General features: G+C 34.4%; 1 protein-coding gene across 1 annotated transcript; it reads left to right on the top strand.

Moving 5' to 3' along the window:
* The first annotated feature begins 3,216 nt into the window (after positions 1-3,216).
* HORMAD1 (HORMA domain containing 1) lies at positions 3,217-19,947 on the top strand. Its single transcript, XM_057749313.1, has 14 exons — positions 3,217-3,249; positions 4,354-4,498; positions 5,882-5,945; positions 6,378-6,414; positions 8,026-8,046; positions 8,311-8,337; positions 9,999-10,066; positions 11,707-11,858; positions 13,014-13,273; positions 14,745-14,811; positions 14,891-14,967; positions 15,685-15,768; positions 17,788-17,859; positions 19,256-19,947. The coding sequence occupies exons 1-14, from the start codon at positions 3,217-3,219 to the stop codon at positions 19,331-19,333; spliced, it is 1,185 nt and encodes a 394-aa protein (XP_057605296.1). The 3' UTR covers positions 19,334-19,947.
* Positions 19,948-20,002: the final 55 nt, after the last annotated feature.

Genomic DNA, 20,002 nt, shown 5'->3' with positions numbered 1-20,002 from the left:
CTCTGCTTCTTTGGGTCTTCACGTTTCTTGTGACGACTCCCAAGTACATGTAAAAATATATATAATTAAAACTTGTATGTTTTCTGCTGTTAATCTGCCTTCTGGCAGTTTAATTCGTAGGCCCAGCCAGAGACCCTAAGGAGGTAGAGGAGAGATTATTCTTCCCCTACAGCATTATTATGATTCTATCATTCACAAATAGCTCTTTTTTTTTAATTTTCACTTTCTTTTTATTTATTTATTTTTAATTTATTTATTTATTATTTTTTAGGGGGTACACCAAGTTCAATCATCTGTTTTAATACACATCCCCGTATTCCCTCCCTCCTTCAACTCCCCCCCACCCTCCCTCGAGTCCCCTCCACCCTCCCCATCCCAGTCCTCTAAGGCATCTTCCATCCTCGAGTTGGACTCCCTTTGTTATACAACAACTTCCCACTGGCTATCTATTTTACAGTTGGTAGTATATATATGTCTGTGCTACTCTCTCACTTCATCTCAGCTTCCCCTTTACCCCCCACCCCCCCCCAAACCTCGAGTTCTCCAGTCCATTCTCTGCATCTGCGTCCTTGTTCTTGCCACTGAGTTCATCAGTACCATTTTTAGATTCCGTATATGTGAGTTAGCATACAGTATTTATCTTTCTCTTTCTGACTTACTTCACTCTGTATGACAGACTCTAGGTCTATCCACCTCATTACATATAGCTCCATCTCATCCCTTTTTATAGCTGAGTAATATTCCATTGTATATATATGCCACATCTTCTTTATCCATTCATTTGTTGATGGGCATTTAGGTTGCTTCCATGTCCTGGCTAAAAATAGCTCATTTTCATTTTTGTTTTTTGTATAGTTCTTAATGACTCAAAATAAATTTAATATGAGGAACTATATCATAAACTTAATATGTCATCATTAGGTGATCTAGTGACTCCCTGTCTGCCAGCACTGAAATTACTTGTGATCTCATCTCAGGAAGCCAATGTGATCTAAGCTGGTTTTCTCATCTCTAAAATAGGTGTAATACTTGTGTCATCCTCAGAAGGTTCTTGGAAGAAGCAAAGTAAAGGTAACATAGAAGAATGAGGTAGTGAATGTAAAAGCTCTTTGTAAACTGTTGACCTGGAACAAACAGACTGCCAGATATTTTTCCAGCAGAAATGAGTTTATTTGGGATCATCAGAAAATCGCAGATCTGGGTCTGAAACCTGGGCCAGCCACGTGGAATTCCTTGCAGAGCACAGGAAGGAGAATGCTTTTATAGAGAGAAAAAGGAAGTTGGTAAACAAAGAGTCTATGGCTTTTCTTTGCCTGAATCCTTGCCAGGAAAGAAGAGGAGCCTTTCCTGTTGGGCTCTGCTCTGTCAGGGCATGAGAACTCTCCATTCAGATCCCCCAACTCTATTTAATTTAGGTTTCTGTTTAATTATTTACAAAACTTTAAGTGTAAGGGAAATATAAAGCAAAATAATTAGACCAGGGGATTTTTCACTATTTTTGACCATGGAAACAGGGTTCTGGTCTTCCGTCGTCTCCTAACTGACCCTGGAAAAATCATTTCATATCTGGGGTGGCTGTTTTCTCACTGGTAATGCAGACATGTCAAAGTTTATGAATGATTAATACATGTCTACACTACTAACACAACTTACTTGCACATATAACAATCTGCAAACTAAGAAGTTTGTGTTACTAGACAATCTCCAACTACCTACCAGCTCTGAGTTTATTATTTCGCTTCTAAATGAGACATTAAGTATAGTCAAGCTATCACTGTCCCTACAGACTTAGCACGGTAGAAACATCTAAGTAGGAAACCTGCTAGAGAAGCTGGTTTCCTGAAGACAGGACACTGTAAAGCGGGAATGCAATATGTGGTAGATCCCATAACAAAACCAAAAGTTAGAAAACAATCAGAAATTAATATGATTAATTAAATGGCCGTTGAGAACACTTTGGTCACTGTAATAAGACTATGTATATTGGGAAAGCTTAGCACATGCAACTAACCTTCCCCTGCTGGCATGTGGCTTTTGTGGCTGAGACGACGCCATCGGGCTTTCGGGTTTCCCAGCGCGCTTTGCTGCTGCTCTTGGCGGGAAAGGTGACCTCGACCGGGGGTCAAAAGGCTACTGTCTCGCCCCCGCGGGCAACCGTTGAAGGAAGGCGCATGCGCATCGGGCAAAGCGCTTGCCCCGTAGTGCTGCTCTCCTGGTCGCTGTCGCCGGACCCTCAGACTTTATGTAATATACGTTTGTTTCATTTTTGTTTTCTTTCTTTCCTTTTATCCCCCTTTCCTGTTATTTTTTGCTTTTTAATGTCTTTTTCTGTTACCCCCCCCCCCCCCACCTACTTTTAAGTTTCTTAAGGTTTTAATGGTGAAACCTTCGGGGGAGGAGGAAAATGTATACCTACTTATTTTTCACAGAGGTTCTTGAGAATAGGTGAACTCTGGCATCCAGTCCAGGCCTTATCGGGATAAATTTAAATGTTTACAGTAAATAGACTCTCCTGTGAATTCTTCTAGATGAATTGTCTGGTTAAGGGAAATGAAATTGGGACCAAAAAAACTGAAACATTTCAAAATATCAAAGAATATTTTGACATTCTTAGAATCAGATTCTTTGAGTCAGATTTTTTGGACTTGATTCTCAGAAATGAGAATCTGAGAATCAGAATCAGTCCAAAAAAATCTAGAATATTTTCTGTTGCTCTTTTATGGTTGTTCCACAGAGTAGGACAATATGTTATATCCAGAGCCATGCTCAGGTTCAGGGAAGGAAAGTTACCTGATTTGGTCATTTTGAAACTACAAGTTTAAAACAAAAATTAAAAGATTACTTTAAAGAATTTGGCAGGGGCAGTTTTTCATTACCTACCTGTGCAATGTTGTCAATGTTTGAATACTGTGAAGTGAAGAAAAATAGATTATGCTTTTTTAAAAAGGTCTTTTAAAGAGCGTTCTTAATAACCCTTTTATGTGAGGCTTGCTAGTCAAATGGCTTAAAATCAGCACTTTACTCAAAAGAGTTCTGTAGCAAAATGAATCTCTGTTTTCAAGGATTTTATTTTAAGTTAAAAAAATACTCTCATTTAGTCACATAAAATTCTTTCTGACTTTACATGTAGTAAACTAGAGATTAAAAATAAGATCTGAATGTTAAAGCTTGTATTTGTGTCACAAGGTTGAATTAAAGAAAATACTTTATCAGAGGATGGCCACTGCACAGTTGGACAGAACTTCCTTGGTATGATTTCTTGTGGTTTTTTAAATATAATCTTGTATTTTAATATGGCTAATTTTATTGTTTCTTGAAGTCTCAACTGTTTTTATGTTTGAGTCGACTCTTTGAGGATTTTAATGATATCAGTAAACTCAATGTGTTAAGAAATGAAGATATTTGCTAAACTAATTTGAATTAATGGAGAATTCTATTGGATGCTCGATGCATTGCATTAAATTGCTGGTTCAAATTCTTTACATAAGGTATCAATGAATGCTATTATGTTGCTTTGATGAAATTATCTCTAGTAGCAGTCCACTCCTAGAAAATGAATTTTTATGCCCCACAGATAAAATTGTCTTCTCTTCACAGATCTTGGATTACAGTTAACCTGTGTTAAACCCAGTGACTAAAGAGAAAATCAGTGTTATCTATCCATGTATTATGCAGTTACAGTTAACTTGCAAGGGGATTTCTAACACAATTCTTAAGCACTTTTTGCATGTTACGTTTGGGCTTCTGCACTGGAAACACCCTCACATTTTAGAAGCCACCCTGATTTTGGGGGGATTACTAATCACTATGGTTAAGAATTCTTTGGGAAAGTATCATGCTTATGGTAAAAGCATTAATAAAAGCATTTTTAAAAAATAAATTTATTTATCTTTTATTTATTTATTTGTTTGTTTATTTATTGTATTGGCTGTGCTGGGTCTTTGTTGCTGCATGTGGGCTTTCTCTAGTTGTGGCGAACAGGGGCTACTCTTCACTGTGGTGTGCAGACTTCTCACTGAGGTGGCCTCTCTTGTTGTAGAACACGGGCTCTAGAACACGTGGGCTTCAGTAGTTGCGGCACATGGGCTCAATAGTTGTGGCTCACGGGCTCTAGAGCACAGACTCAATAGTTGTGGTGCACAGACTTAGTTGCTCTGCGGCATGTGGTATCTTCTTGGGGCAGGGATTGAACCCATGTCCCCTGCATTGACAGGTGGATTCTTACCCACTGCGCCACCTAGGAAGTCCTAGTAATAGCATTTTTATGGTAAAAAATTAGATCTACTTTTAAGTTCAGGAAGACTGTATTTTTAGTAAATCTAATTTAAATGTTTTAATTTCCCTTGAATTTAGAGTGCATTGGTATTTCCCAATAAGATATCAACTGAGCATCAGTCTTTAGTGTTAGTGAAGAGGCTCCTAGCAATTTCAGTATCCTGCATCACGTATTTGAGAGGAATATTTCCAGAATGTGCTTATGGAACAAGATATCTAGATGGTAATATAATGTTTAAAGACTTTCTTTTTTTTAAACATGTTGTTTTTATTTTGGCTTGCTCTGAAATGGTAATTTTTGACTTAGAGATTTTGTTTTTATAATAACAGCTTTATTGAGATATGAATTGTATATCTAACAATTCACTCTTCACTCAAAGTGCACAATTCATTGATTTTGGGTATATTCACCACATTCAGTTTTTGAACATTTCATCACCTTAAAAGGAAACCCCATACCCATTACGTCACTCTCCACTTCCGCTACTTCCCAGTCCTAGGCAACCACCAATCTGCTTTCTGTCTTTATGGATTTGCCTATCTAAACATTTCATATAAATGAAATCATACAATATGTGGTCCTTTGTGACTAGCTTCTTTCACTTCACATAATGTTTTTAAGATTCATCTATTTTGTAGCATGGATTAGTACTTTTTTTTAATCGCTGAGTAATATTCCATTATGTGAATATACCACATTTTATTTATCCACTCATCAGCAGATGAACATTGGGTTGTTTCCGCTTTTTGGCTGTTATACATAATACCACATTCATGTACAAGTTTTTGTGTGGACATCTAAGTGATTTTTTTTTAAGTATATTCAATACCTTTGAAAGCACTTAATCATAAAAATTTCCCTCAATCTCTCAAATATAATATCACCTGACATTATTCTTATAATAATGAAGTAAATAGTAAAAACATCCTATTATTTATAGCCTCCTACAGTGGTAGTGTATATTCTTGTGTTATTTTAAAGAAGTAAAAGTAATACAGCCAGTTTATACTATAACTTATTGCCTAGCACATAATGTATACCTAACGTTGTGCATCAACTTGGTTGGCAATATGTTAAACACCATGTTATGTACAATATCTTGTTAGTTCACTTTACAGAACTATGAGTTAGATGTTATTCCTATTTTTCCAATAAGGAACCTAAGACTGAGAGATCTCAGTCCTTTCCACTTTATTACTTGTTGCTTCCTTGCAGGGCTCTATCTGATAGCCTGTTAACTTCTTGGCCTTTTACAAGTATTTTACTGGGACAAAGGTCCATAGCAAATATTCTAAGACTTTTGGATAACAATGGCATGAAAGCGTTATATCTAAGCGTTCTATAGCTTTTAAAATGAAAAAATTTTTCTACCCATCAACATGCATCCTAATCATTACGATGCCATTTTAAAATAAGGATGAAAAGATTATTGGTTTCCATGTAACCTTTCTTTTTTAAATTATATTAACATCGATCATCTGGAAGTTCATTGCCATTAATAATAAACCTGTAATACACAGCTGAAGAAAATAATCTACATTTAAATTTCTAGTTGTTTACTAATCTTAATTAGCTGTGTATTTATATCATTATTTTTGCATTTAGATCTTTGTGTCAGAATTCTAAAAGAAGATAAAAATTGTCCAGGATCTACACAGTTAGTGAAGTGGTAAGTAAAATACCTAATGAAAGAAAATTATTTTTTCTTAAATCACATATTTTTGTACCTTGGATACCCTTACGTGTTTAACCCAGTTTTAGTGATTCCCTCTTTAACCCCGGCTACCATTTTTGAAGGTCTTTGGATTTTTGCATTAAATATTTCCTTTATTTCATGCTCCATGTGAGCAAGCTTCATTTTCCTATTATTGTTTCTCACAAATAGCTGTCAGATATTTTCTATCTTCCTTTCCTTCCGTCTCCTATTGACATTTTATATTTCTGCCACATTGTTTTGTTGTATTATTTTAAGCTGGTTAATAAGAAGGGAGCTTTAATAATAAAATTGTGTACTATTTAGTAATGAGATAATATGGTGACTTATTAAAAGAACTATTTTCTGGAAGTGCATTCAGTCTAAAAATGAATCCTTATTTTTTAGGATGTTAGGATGCTATGATGCTTTGCAGAAAAAATATGTAAGTCAGTATCTCTTTATCCTTTTTTCCTACAGTTTATACTCCACAAATGCAACAGCAGTTACATGTAGTAAAGAATTAATTTAAACTAACTTGGGCATAGGCCAGTCCGAAGCTGAAAATTTGAGTATTTTAAAGACTGATATTCAACTCATTTAAAGCTAACAGAATTAATGCTTAACAAATTTTGCCAGGCCAGTTTTGGTTGTTAACACTCATTTGTATGTAAGTTAATAATACATATTAACTTACAAAAACTTAATGAATGAAAATTGTGACAAGCTTTCTGTGTACTTACTTAGCTTATATTTGTATCAACATACAGAAAAAATTACGAAAAAGATAAAATTTTATCCATGGTCACCAGCCTCCCTCATTAAGACATTATGTGTTTAATATTCATTAAATATTGAGTGCCTGGTCTGTGCTTGGCACATATTCTATGTAGGAGCTGGGTAAGCTAACAATGGTCAACAAGACAAGGAGGGTCCCTTCTATAATGGGAAAAATAGTAAAATAGGGAAATTAGATAACATCCAATAGTGTTAAATGCCTTAACATTTTAAGAAAAAGTATGTGGCAAATGGAGAGGTGGGGTAACTTTAGATAGGGTAGTCTGAGGAGCTTCTCTGAGGTGATATTTAAGCTGAGACTTGAATTAGAAGAAACTAGCAAGGCATTGATTTGGGGAGAGTATTCCTGACAGAGCAGCAAATGCAAAGAGTTGGAGGGGAGTTTGGAGAGTTCAAGGAATAAAAAGAAAGCCAGAACAATTGCAGCGTGATGAGCAGTGCAAGAGAGTGGCAGGGGATGAACCTGTGGTGATAGGGCTAGAGCATTCAGGGCTATGTAGGTAAAGAGTTTGGATTTTATTTTAGGTGTAAATAAAAGCCATTTGAAGGTTTTGAGTAGAAATGTAACATCATTTGATTTATATTCTAAATTAAAAGAAAAATCACTCTGCTATTTAGAGAATGTACTGTAGAAGGAGAATAAGATTGGAATTAAGGAGAATCGCACTTAATCCATTACTGCAGTACTGATGAAAAATAATGGTGGCTTAGACCAGGATGGCAAAAGAGAAAAATGAAAAGATTCAGGATTTATCTGGCAGAACCCCAATCAGACTTGTTGATGGATTGGTTCTGGAGTAAAAGGAAAAGATCCAAATCAAGGATGACTCAGATTTTGGCAGATTGGTTGATTTCCTGTGACTCTCTATTCCTATGGTCTCCAAAGCCTCTTCCCTTTACTAAATGAGCAGAGCCCTAAACTCTCTTTTTCTCTTTTCAAAATCAGTTCTCATATTGGTAAGATCTAATGTGTTATTTTACAATACATATTTTCCTTGTAACTGGCAGTAATGCCCCTGTTTGCTGAAGTCAGTGATATGAATTTCAACCTTCAGTAAGTCAACTAGAAATAGATATTTTGGGAAACAGAGAAGGGTATCTGAGGTATTGCTTTAGCTGCATCATGTGAAGTCTGTTTAATGCAAGATTATTTTTATTAGGAATAAATGTTGAAATAGGACAAAGAATTCTTACAATCCATTATGCAAAAATATTTTACAGAATAAAAGTAAAATTTTTGTTCTTTGTTATATTTCAGCTAAGGATGGTTGTTCTAGCTGTAAGTATTTTTAAGTTGTATGTTCTTTTTAAAAGACTGTCAAATTCAGCCTTGCTTAATTAAATAACACTAAAACCATCTATTGATTATGCCACTTGATACTAACTACTGATTTATTCAATGAAAAAAAGTAACTAATATTTTGAGGGGGTCGTTTTGTATTTTGTTTTACTGAATTCATTTAATATTTTAGTCTAAACATCCAGTTTAGTTCTCCTAGAATACTTAGCCTTATATAACTCAATTGTAAATTATTTTTAATAGGTATATACCAATCCAGAAGACCCTCAGGTAAGTATGCTTAAGTTAGTAAAGAAACATAATGTCTCTAATATCTATAAGTAACATAAAAGTATAATATAATAATATCCAATGCTTTTAATTGTGCTTTTATCAATGCACTTTCACATGTATTTTCACATTTGAACCTCATAAAGACTTTTTTGAGATAAGACAGGGCTTGCTTTGTATCTGATTTACTTGTATGGCAGCCAGTTTTACATGTAGGTCATGACTATACCTAGATTATTCCATTAAGCTCATTTTAATTAAAATATATATAGTTTGCAAAAAAAAAACAAAGACAGGGCTTGTATTGTTATCTTTAAATAATTAATATACTTACTACAAGAGAGATTATGTGACTGATCCTAGGCCACAAGGACATAAACCATTAGAAATAACTTAAATCTCCTGACTTCCGGTTCTCTACAATATTTTTTAATTATATTCTTTTTATAGAATTATAAAAGATTTGAGTTTGAGAAAAATAAGATACTCATCCTTAATCTCTGGATATTCACCCCAATCCAGTCACATCTACCTGTTCATCTGACAATTAAAGGAAAGAAAGGGTTATCAGAAATGAAAGGAAAAAGCAGAAGACACGAAACAAAAGGGAAAGATCTACTGAGTGCTTACTATTCTTAGGCTCTGTTCTTTGGGGTTTCATGTGCATTATCTCATTTATTCATCAAAACCATCATGAGGTAATATATCATTATCATCTTCTCTTGATAAATGAGGAAACCTAGATACAAGGTTTCTTGTCTAAGGTCATGGTGGCAGAAGCAGAATTTGGACCTAAGAAGGCCAGTTCATGATCTGAGTGCTTACCCATTACACTATAGCTGTTACAATATAGTGTCTCATTCAGTCATGGAGAAGCAGATTTTTAAAAAAGAAAGAGAAAGCTAACGCCATCTCTAAGTGAGCAATGGAATATAAAGAAAGCAATTCAAGAGAGCTGGGAATGTCTTTTCTTTGATACTACAAATTAAGCCTACAATTAATGCTTAATATATGTCCATGGTGACAAAATCATATGGGCAAAGGCTGTGAATTAGTTGATTGGTCAGAAACTAACTGTTTAGAAAATGTACACTTATTTTCAGATTTTTTATAGTTGCACATTTTTTCTTTCAGTAAAAGAGCAACATTGTTGATGCACTCATATTTATTGAATGCTTAGTGTGCCAGGTACTTTACTAAGAGCTCTACATAATCTATCCCATTTGATAAATATTCTTAGGCACCAATGAGATGAGTACTATTTTCAACCCCTTTTATTAGCTGGGGAAACTGAGACTTAGAAGGCTTAAATGACTTGCTTGCGGATACCATACAGCAAGGAGTTAAGCCCTGTGCTTAGGCATTCTGTTAGAGGAAGAGATGTACTGCTTCCCTTACCTGCCTGCTAAGGAGTTCCTTCCCTCTGTTATGTAAAACATATGTTGCAGTGTGTGGAGGAATAACTGTCTCTCCAACACTGAAGCCCCAAATCCCAGACCCTGGGAATTGACTATTAGGACTGGAAAGTTTCAATGGATGAATAGGGGTTAACATGCAGAAAAAATTATTTAAAAAATGGTGAGTCATACAAAAGCTATATATAGCTACTTGTCCACCAGTACTGTATATCAGATTCATAACTGTGGTATTTTCTATTTAAGACGATTTCAGAATGTTACCAATTTAAATTCAAGTACAGCAGTAAAGGACCAATCATGGACTTCATAAGGTATTGTTCTATACTTTTCCTTTTGTATTACAGATTACCACTTGTTCATGTTAATATTATATACCTAAACTTCAGGAATAATTCTGAAACTTCTCAAACATCCCCAATTAACCATCAAGGATACAAAATATCCTTGGAGTGGCTGCAAGCCAGAATTCTGTGGCTAATTATATACGAGGGCGAGTCAAAAATTACCCAGTTATATTAAAACTTCTGTTGGTCATACTGTCTTATCAGCTCTTTCCTTTCAAGGCTACTGACTCCCCAGTCACTGCTGTGCAGGTGTGAATGTTGTTACATCAGTTCATTTGTAACTGTGGTGGGAGCAATAATGGATGCCCCACTTGTGATTTGCATGAAGGAAGAGCAGCGTGCAGTGATTCGTTTTTTTGTGGTTTGAAGGTATGCATGTCCAAACACTTCTGCCCACACTGTCAACACTCTGCAGAAACTTTGTTTTGAGGTGTTAAAGCATCCTCCCTATGGTCCTGATCTTGCTCCCTCAGACATTCACCTGTTTGGTCCCGTGAAAGCAGCCCTATGAGGATGAAGATTCGCTTCTAATGAAGGAGTGAAGAGAGTGGTGCATTCATGGCTTGCAGCTCAGCCTAAAACATTTTTTTAATGAGGGAATACAAAAGCTTGTTGACAGATGGAGAAAGCGTATTGAAAAGCAAGGAAATTATGTTGAAAAAAGATGTATTTATCTTTTCTAAAAGTTAATTAAAATAAATTCTATAGCCAGAGTGCAGATAATTTTTGACTCACCCTCATACTATTTTAATTATGAAACAGAGCCAAAGAGTAGGAAAGCTATTGTATGCTTGTTATTAGAAATACAATAAAAATCCATCCTTTGTTTCCTTTAAACATCTTATATAAAATGCATATTAATTTAATATATGTAGATTAGTTTATAATAATACTAACAGTGATATTAAATTTTTATAAGTGGCATTAAAACAGAGTATGCCGAGACCAGCTCGGCGACTCGAGGTGAGTGACGGGTGCCGCAAGCTTGAAGAAGACACAGACACAGACTGAAGAGAAAAGTGGGACCGGGGGGCTCAAGACCTCTCGGATCAAGAGCCCCGCTGACTCATCCCAGGCTGCTTTTATTGAGTTCGTGGGCTAACATTCTCAGGTTACACTCATAAACAGTCAAAGGCCTCACATGATTGAGGCAATTATCTTTGTTTACTTCCTGGGTCCGAGTTGAGCAGGTGTGGATTTGAGCTGGGGGTGGAGAGCAAAACAGCCCTGGGGGCAGGAGACCTCTCTCAGATATTAGGGGTCTGTGCCCCACCCGTGTTGGCCCCTCTGCGACTGTGCCTGTCTTAGGTTGTTCCTCCTCTGAGGAATCTTACCCGTCTTTGGCTAACCAGCCATCCTTCAGGACCAAACAGGGTGATATTAGTCTCCACGCCCCGCACCCTCAGCTCCTCCACTGCTCAAGAATCCCATCGCTCGGCCCACATCAAAAAGGTTCCCGAATGTCTTCCCACAAGAGTATATTGTAATTTTTAACTTAACAACTTAATGCTTTAATAGGAGTAAGAATCTCAAGTAGTAAAACGTAAAGTTATGTTATTAGAAGCTATGGGTGTCATAAAAGAAATTAACGTGTGGTTCTCTTCTAGTAAAAACCAAAGCAGTGAATCTAGTATATCATCTGCTGACACCAAGAAAGCAAGTATTCTTCTCATTCGCAAGATTTATATTCTAATGCAAAATCTGGAACCTTTACCTAATGATGTTTGTTTGACCATGAAACTTTTTTACTATGATGAAGGTACTATTTTCAGTTCCTAGTTGGTACCTGTATATTTTCTTATTATTGAAACAGTCGGTATCCACCCCAAATGTTTTTAAGCACCTAAACTGTTAGATATTTTTTGAAATTATAAAATTTACATTTAATATCAGTATTTGAAAAAATACATACAGCTTCTCCAGTGACATGAACATGTCCAAGTTCAACCTCACTCATAACTAAAGAAATAAAGCAATGAGATACCATTTTTTCACTTATTAGATCAGTAAAACTTGTAAAATCATTATTGGCAAGGGTGTGGGGGGAAGCAGGTACTTAGTATACTCTTGAAGGAATGTATATAGGTGCCATATAACATTTTAAGAGGGTGGTTTGGCAGTATCAAATTTTTAAGTGCATTTTCTCTTTAATCCAGAAATTCCATAGCTAGAAAAGCACCTTGGGAATATACTTAGGCAAATATGCAAGGTTATATGTTTATGAGATTTTCATTATTGTATTGGTTAAACTAGGAACAAACTGGAAACAACCTTGAGTGTCTTTTATTGGAGGACTGAGTAAATAAATTATGGTGCATCAATCTAATAGAATGCTGTGCAAGGTATTTAAAAGAATGTGCTGATAAATTGTTATTCAAAAAATATTAAACACAGATTAAAAAGTGGTGTTAAAAACAGCTAGGTACTGAATAGTATGACCTTGAGTTTTCTAAGGCGATATATATATTTATTATATTATATAAATATATAAAATATTATATATTTTACATGCATAGTATCTTCTAGAAGAACATAAAGCATCAACAATAATAACTAACATTTATTGAATATTTACACTGTGCCAGTTCTGTTCTGAGCATTTTACAGACTTTAATACCACAGTGACACTATGAGGTAGGTACTAGTATTTTCCCCACTTGACAGATAAGGAAACCAAATCAAGGATGACAAATAGTTTCCTCAAGGTCACATAGCCAGTCAAGTGTAGGGAAAAAAGTTTCCCTTTAAGGAATAAAATAGGAACTTGGATATAGTAGGAGAGTGATTTTTACTTTTTATTATATGTTCTTCTATACTATTTGAAATTTCTTTAATCTGCATATATTTTATAATAAAAATTAATATATTTTCTTCAGTTTCATGAACAGCACAGTTTATACTTACTTTTCTGCAGTTACACCCCCAGATTACCAACCTCCCGGTTTTAAGGATGGTGATTGTGAAGGAGTGATATTTGAAGGGGAGCCTATATACTTAAATGTGGGAGAAGTCCCAACACCTTTTCACACCTTCAAAATAAAAGTGACCACTGAGAAAGAACGAATGGAAAATATTGATTCAGCTATATTATCACCAAAAGAATTAAAAATACCACTTCAAAAAATTATCACGGACAAAGATGATTTAGAAGATGAACAGGAGCATTATATAAGTGTAAGTGTATTTAAAGAGTTTTGAAGTACAATAGTAATGAATGTTTGATTCATTTCTGAGGACTTTAATAGCTATAAATATTTATTATAATCATAAACTCAAGTTCGGAAGGGACCTTAAAGAGGATTTAGGTTTGTGGTTTTAAAACTTTTTACCTGGGTGCAAACAACATTATTCTCAGAAATTTAAAAACACAACTACTTGAATGAAGTAGGGAATGGTCCTGGAGGCCCAGTCACTCACCACCTCACCTGTCCTCCTGGTGGACTCTGAGGAAACCTTTTGGTCTGGAGCATAATTTGAAAACCACGGAATTCCCTGGTAGTCCAGTAGTTAAGACTCAGCATTTCCTCTGCTGGGGCCTGGGTTCAGTCCCATGGTGGGGCCAAAGAAAAAAAAAAAGAAAAGAAAAAAAGACCACTGAACTACTCCAATCCCCCAATTAATGCTGGAATCTTTTCTACAATACAACACCACTACTAAGTGCTCATGCTTGAATTTCTTCAGAGTCTGGAACGTCAGTGTCCTGCAGCAGCCTGGAAGTTCCTGGAAGGCAGGAAAAGTGTCTTATTCATTTTCGTAATCCTCCCGTACCTAGCACTTAGATTTACAGAATGCATTCTCAGTATTGGTTGAATGAATGGATGAATTGAAGTATAAAAAAGGCTTTTTTTGTTATAACCTCACTCCCAGAAAATCTTTTATCATTAATATAATTGTTCTTTAACCTCATCTTTGTTGTTTTCTCATCTCATTTTATTCTAAATTATGACCGCATTTCTTATATATACAGAGACTGACTATTCTGATTTAGGCTCTGTGGCCACATCCTTACAACAGAAAATTCAATTTTCAACCAATTCAGTCAAAGAAGAAGGAATCTTCCTAAAACCTAAATCTCAATCTTACTTTATAAACAAAGATTGCTGGGATTTATGAAGCATTTTTTTTAATATTTAAAGCTCTTTGACATATGTCATGAAGGGAATAATAATTATAAAGTAGACATTAAATCTTTGCTATTTCTACCATACCATAACTGTGCTATCCTTCCTCAACTCCCTGAAGAGGGTTGGGCATGTTCAGAGTTTATGCTAATATCTGTAGAGAAATTCTGGAGCTACAGAAGTGGTAGCTTGTTGTGTGACCATGTCTAATTCAGTGCTCTCAAACAATAGTAGGATCTAAAGGTTCTTAGAACTATCATACATTTTTGAGAAAGTTGTATATTTTTATCATCCTCCTTAAAGTAACCTTGCAAAGTAAAGAAAAACAGGATTTTATATTTGGATAAATAAGTTGCCTTATTATAGTAATTATAGGGCAACTTTATTTCTAGCAAATGTAAGGTCATTGTAGTTATGTTATATTTAACCTTCACATAAAACAAATTTGTTCATAAATACTTCTACCTAGTTGTTTTAGTTTCTTTTTGAAATGTGTCCATTTTTTCCTTCATGTAATTATATAGGATGATTTTGACATTGAAACTAAAATGGAAGAGCAGAAAAAAAAACCTGGATCTTATGAACTTGGAGGTGAGGAGTTAATGAAAATGTAAATTAATTCACTTCCAATTCAATATTACCATTTTAACTCTTTTTTTTTTTTTAACAGAACCAAATTTAGTTTGTGAGGAAGATGAAATTATGAGGTCTAAAGAAAGTCCAGATCTTTCAATTTCTTATTCTCAGGTATAAATTTGATAGTTCTATCTCACTTCTAATTTGATTTTTTTCAAAAGATAGGTACTTATATGCTTATTTAGTTTTTTCTCAGAATTTCTTATATCCTAGGTCTTTTAGAAGAAAATTAGGTATTAAGAATGCTTATGAACAAAATCTGAGAATTATATGTTGAGAAGTTTTGAGTATGTTATTGATTGATTTGTTTAGTAATGAACCTAAATCCTGTTCAGAGAATCTCAGAGCTAAATAAAATTCTAAGCAATTATTAACTCCACCACCCTTTGTATTTACAAATGGACTATACAATACACTTTTGTTGCCTTGGAGCAGAACATGTTTAATTTTGTTTTCTATATACAGTAAAATCCTGAAATAATATTTAGATAAAATAAACTTGAAAATAATGGGACTGATGATTGTCTGCCTTCCTTTGCACAGCCCTTTTCCAATAGGGGTGGGCTGAAGTTCTTACCTTCTGGAAGAGTGGTGCCTATTGATAATTTGGGACTTTCTCAATTCAGTGAATGGTCAGTTGTGTACAGTGTCAGTTTCACTATCTCTACCTTTGCACTTTTTATGACAGTAAGAACCAACGCAAAATTATTGGTTTTCATTAACTCAACATAGCAAGACCCTAAATTTTATGTGATTGAATTTTTGACCCCCATTATTGTTATGAAAAACTTATACTATTTTATGTGGTTTTGTGTAATTATTTTCTAGGTTGAGCAGTTAGTCAGTAAAACATCTGAACTTGATGTGTCTGAAAGCAAAACAAGAAGCGGAAAAGTCTTTCAGAATAAAATGGTAAAAGCCTCGCTCTAGATTTGTTTTCCATTCTAACCTTGTAATTTCCCCCCATATTTGAGTTTATTTTGCTTTTAATACTTCATTTTGGAAGTATTGGACCAACATTTAATAAGCACACACTATGTGTCAGGTAGTTTACTAGGTGCTGGAGATATAACATACTCTTAGCTGGAAGTCTAGTAATTGAAGGTCAACAAGCAGTGATAATAGGGCCATGGTAGCAGTCTGAATAGGCTACATAGAGGCACAAAGGAAAGAATGGTTAATTTCACTGAAGGTAGGGTAGAGAGAGGAATCCAGGAAAGGCTTTGAGAAGTGATGCCATCACCCAGACTCTCAAGGAAATTTCCTAGAATGCCAGAGTGTTCCCATGTTCTATCTTGTACATGGATTATCTTGTTAATAAGACATTAAAAATGACTGTTTCATGGGACTTCCCTGGTGGTCCAGTGGGTAAGACACTGTGCTCCCAATGCAGGGGGCCTGGGTTCAATCCCTGGTCGGGGACCTAGATCCCACATGCATGCAGCAACCAAGAAGCCCACATGCCACAACTAAAAGATTCTGCATGCTGCAACTAAGACCCAGTGCAGACGAAAAAAAAAAATGACTGTTTTATGTATATCTTACATAAAGTGAATCTCTTGTTTTTAAGGGAAAAAAAACAATTGCTTTATTTTAGTTTTTGGTATGAGTTGTACTAAACTGAAATTTGCATTTTATTTTAGACCTTTAAATTACTCTCAAAGGTTCAAAGGTGAAGAAAAAGCGTTCTGTAAAATGTGTAAGATATTATACCCAAAATTGGGGAAAAAATAGCACACTCTAACAGTGGTATGTTGGAGCATTTCTTTCCAACTCTTTATTCAGTGACATCTTGTTGGTAGCTTGAAATTGGACATGATGAGAGTATTCATAGCATGGAAATCAGCAAATGCTTCAACTCAGGATTCATTTCTCCCAGAGAACTGGTTGTTAGATATTTACCAGAACACCACTGATGATAGTGCCATTTTTAGGTGTCCTTTTTTCACACATTCTCAACAGGAAGTTAGAACTGGCAGAAGGCAGCATTTAAACTATTGTGCTGAGTAAAGCAAGACATAGAAGAATTTAAATGTTCTTCATAGGCAGCTTCCTAGTCAGCTTCCTATCCTTTACTCCACCAAAGTACTCCTGCTTTTGAGAATAATGGCTGAATTATGGTTAGAAAAGGGCAGGAAATGAAAACATTTAATAATATATATACTAAGGAAGTTATCATTGAAAAGTTCATTTCAAGCATCAGGAAATAAGTATGTACTTTTAGAGAATAATACTATGACAGCTAATAATTTGTCACCATCTAATATTCATTTTAAAAACTGCATATGTAGCATTATTCACAATAGCCGAAAGGTGGTAAAAAAAAAAAAAACTAAATGTCTGTAACAGATGAATGAACAAATAAAATATTATACATCCATACAGTAGACTATTATTATTCAGCCATAAAAAGGAATGAAGTACCAGTACATGCTACAACTTGGATGAACCTTGAAAACATTATGCTAAGTGAAAGAACACAGTCTCTCTCTCTTTCTCTCTCTCTCTGTCTCTCTCTCTCTCTCTTTCACACACACACACACACACACACCCCACACACACCCCACACACACACATACACACAACATATTATATGGTTCCATTTATATGAAAGTCCAGATTAGGGATGTCTATAGAAACAGAAATTCTTAATGCTGGGGGAATAGGGGCGTGATAACTATATGGGTACAGGAACTCTTTTTGGAGGATGAAAGTGCTCTAAAATTGACTGTGGTGATGATTGCATAACTGTGAATATACTTAAAACCATTGGATTTGGTACACTTTTAAATGGATGAATTGTATGGTATATGAATTATATCTCAGTAAAGTTGTTTTTTTAAAAACTGCATATGGCTGCCTGTGGTTGAAAAATCATGTTGGTTGTTCTTTGAGAAATAACCAGTTAGTAATTATTCTGTCTTTGTGGAGGCTAATGGAAATCAACAAGTAAAATCTTCTAAGGAAAATCGGAAGAGAAGTCAGCTTGAATTCGGGAAAACAGTAAGTCATAATAATATATAGGCTGAATAAAATGGCATATATCAGAATATCATTACTATGTATTAAATTTAATGATAACTGTGATAATACTCCTGGGTATACCTCAGAGCTCTGGCATCCAAATCTTGTTTAAATATATTTGATTCTTAAAAATGGGGTGATTTTAAAATAAAATATGCTATGTTGGTTTATTAATTTTTCCATGTAAACACTTATTATCTTAGTCCATAAATGATTTGAAATAGTTGGAGGAATTTATAAAATAAAAATCAGTGTCAGGAAAAATATGAATAGAATGAGAAGATGAAGGTACAAGAATATTCAGGCCATTTTATTTATATAGAATTAAAATTGGGCCATAGATTTGATCTGAGCTTTCTGGAGATCAAAACTAATGTAGAAAAGATAAATTACCAAATCCACATGTTCTCTAAAATTATTGCATCTCCTCCTTGTACCTTAGAAGAAAGAAAATTTTCCCGACCTAAATCCTATAATAGTTGTCATATTTGGAACCTTATTTTACCAAATCAGATAATGTATTTGTCATTTCTGAGATATTTATATTTTTTAACCAGAATTTTTATTGTTAGTAGTAGGTTTAAATTAGATAAATGAAAACTTAAGATTATTTTAAAAAATCAAATGTTAAAGGGGTAATCTCAAAAATATACTAGTTGGTTAATACTGTTTTCAATTTATATATCTTAAGAAGGGAATGGAATAACCTGACATTTCATTTCATTAATATATTAGGTTCTTTAATTTTTTCCCCAATGTATTAAGCCTTGATTTTTTTCTGCAAAATCACAATCCAATTTGTATCATTAGTGCATTTTACCAGAAAAATAAAAGTTTGATAACTCAGAATTTTGTTAGCAATTTTCCTAATTCATCCTCCCATTCATTCAAGGGTGCGTTGAATTCCTAAAATCTGTCAGGCACTGCTAAGCACCATGATACGTGATCAAAAAACAAAATATGATTTAAATCTTACATGATGCCAAAGTGGAATGTTTTTCTATTTGCAGTTCATTTTTTAATCTTTCCCTCCTCATTCCCCTCAAAATATTTTACTATTTTGAGGACATAATGTCAAATCTCTCTTCCTAACTACTCCAGTGTCCCTAATGAAAACATTATACTTTGCAAGGCTATACTTTCAACAGCCATCAGGAGATATAAATATGTCAATAATAAAATTTACCCTACTTTCAAAGAACCCAGCTTTCTATCTTAGTACAAAATGGTATGCTAGTTATAATTTTTTAAAAGAAAGAGGAAAGGAAAGAAGGAAGGAAAAAAGGAAAGAACCTCAGAGACATGAAAAAGCTCGAAAATTAAAGACATTTAAACTGGAAGGTACCTATTCTTAGTAGTTGTTTTCTTTTGACAGATTCTTCATCACTTTGATTCTTCTGGTCGAGAGTCAGTGCCAAAAAGAAGAAAGTTTAGTGAACCAAAGGGAAATTAATAAAAAAAATTTTTTTCTGCATGTTTGCAAAGTTCTTCACAACATTTAAACTAAAGGACACTATATTACTTTTTTAAGGTGTTTGCCTTACCTCTGAAAACTTACATATAGTCTTCAGCAGTTAGTACACTAAGATTAAACCTTAGCTGACTATCATATTGTGATCCTTAATCTTATCTGACATGAATTCAGGAGAACTTTTGAATAAAAACAAAGTACCAGTGTCATAATTTCTTCTGTTAATTATCTACTCAATATTGATCTATCTTCCATTTTGGCAGACACTTCCTTTAAACATATATTAACTTTTAAGGCCCTCTAAAGCCATTTCCTAAAGTAAATAATGTTTATTTTGGTATTAAATTTTGATAGAGATTCACTTTTTACTTACGTTAAAACTATACAGTTTAACTGGCTATGTTTGTCATTATGTTGTTATTAAAACAATGTTCTTCAGTACTTTGATATGGTGTATTAACATGATAATATATAATGTAAAATTAAAATTAAAAATTGGTGCTTTACCTTTTTTAACATTTTTTTACTACAAGACAAAATGACGATTTTTAAAGTCTGGCATTTTTGGCAGCATAAATAAAATATTGTTCAGCATCTAGACTTTCATGGCTTCTAATTTTTATTTAAATAGCAGAAAATGTTTAGGCAGTA

Source organism: Hippopotamus amphibius, chromosome 1 (assembly GCF_030028045.1).
Source record: "Hippopotamus amphibius kiboko isolate mHipAmp2 chromosome 1, mHipAmp2.hap2, whole genome shotgun sequence".
Classification (NCBI taxonomy): domain Eukaryota; kingdom Metazoa; phylum Chordata; class Mammalia; order Artiodactyla; family Hippopotamidae; genus Hippopotamus; species Hippopotamus amphibius.
Note: the sequence above shows the minus strand (reverse complement) of the source record. Positions and strands in the feature narration are given on the sequence as shown.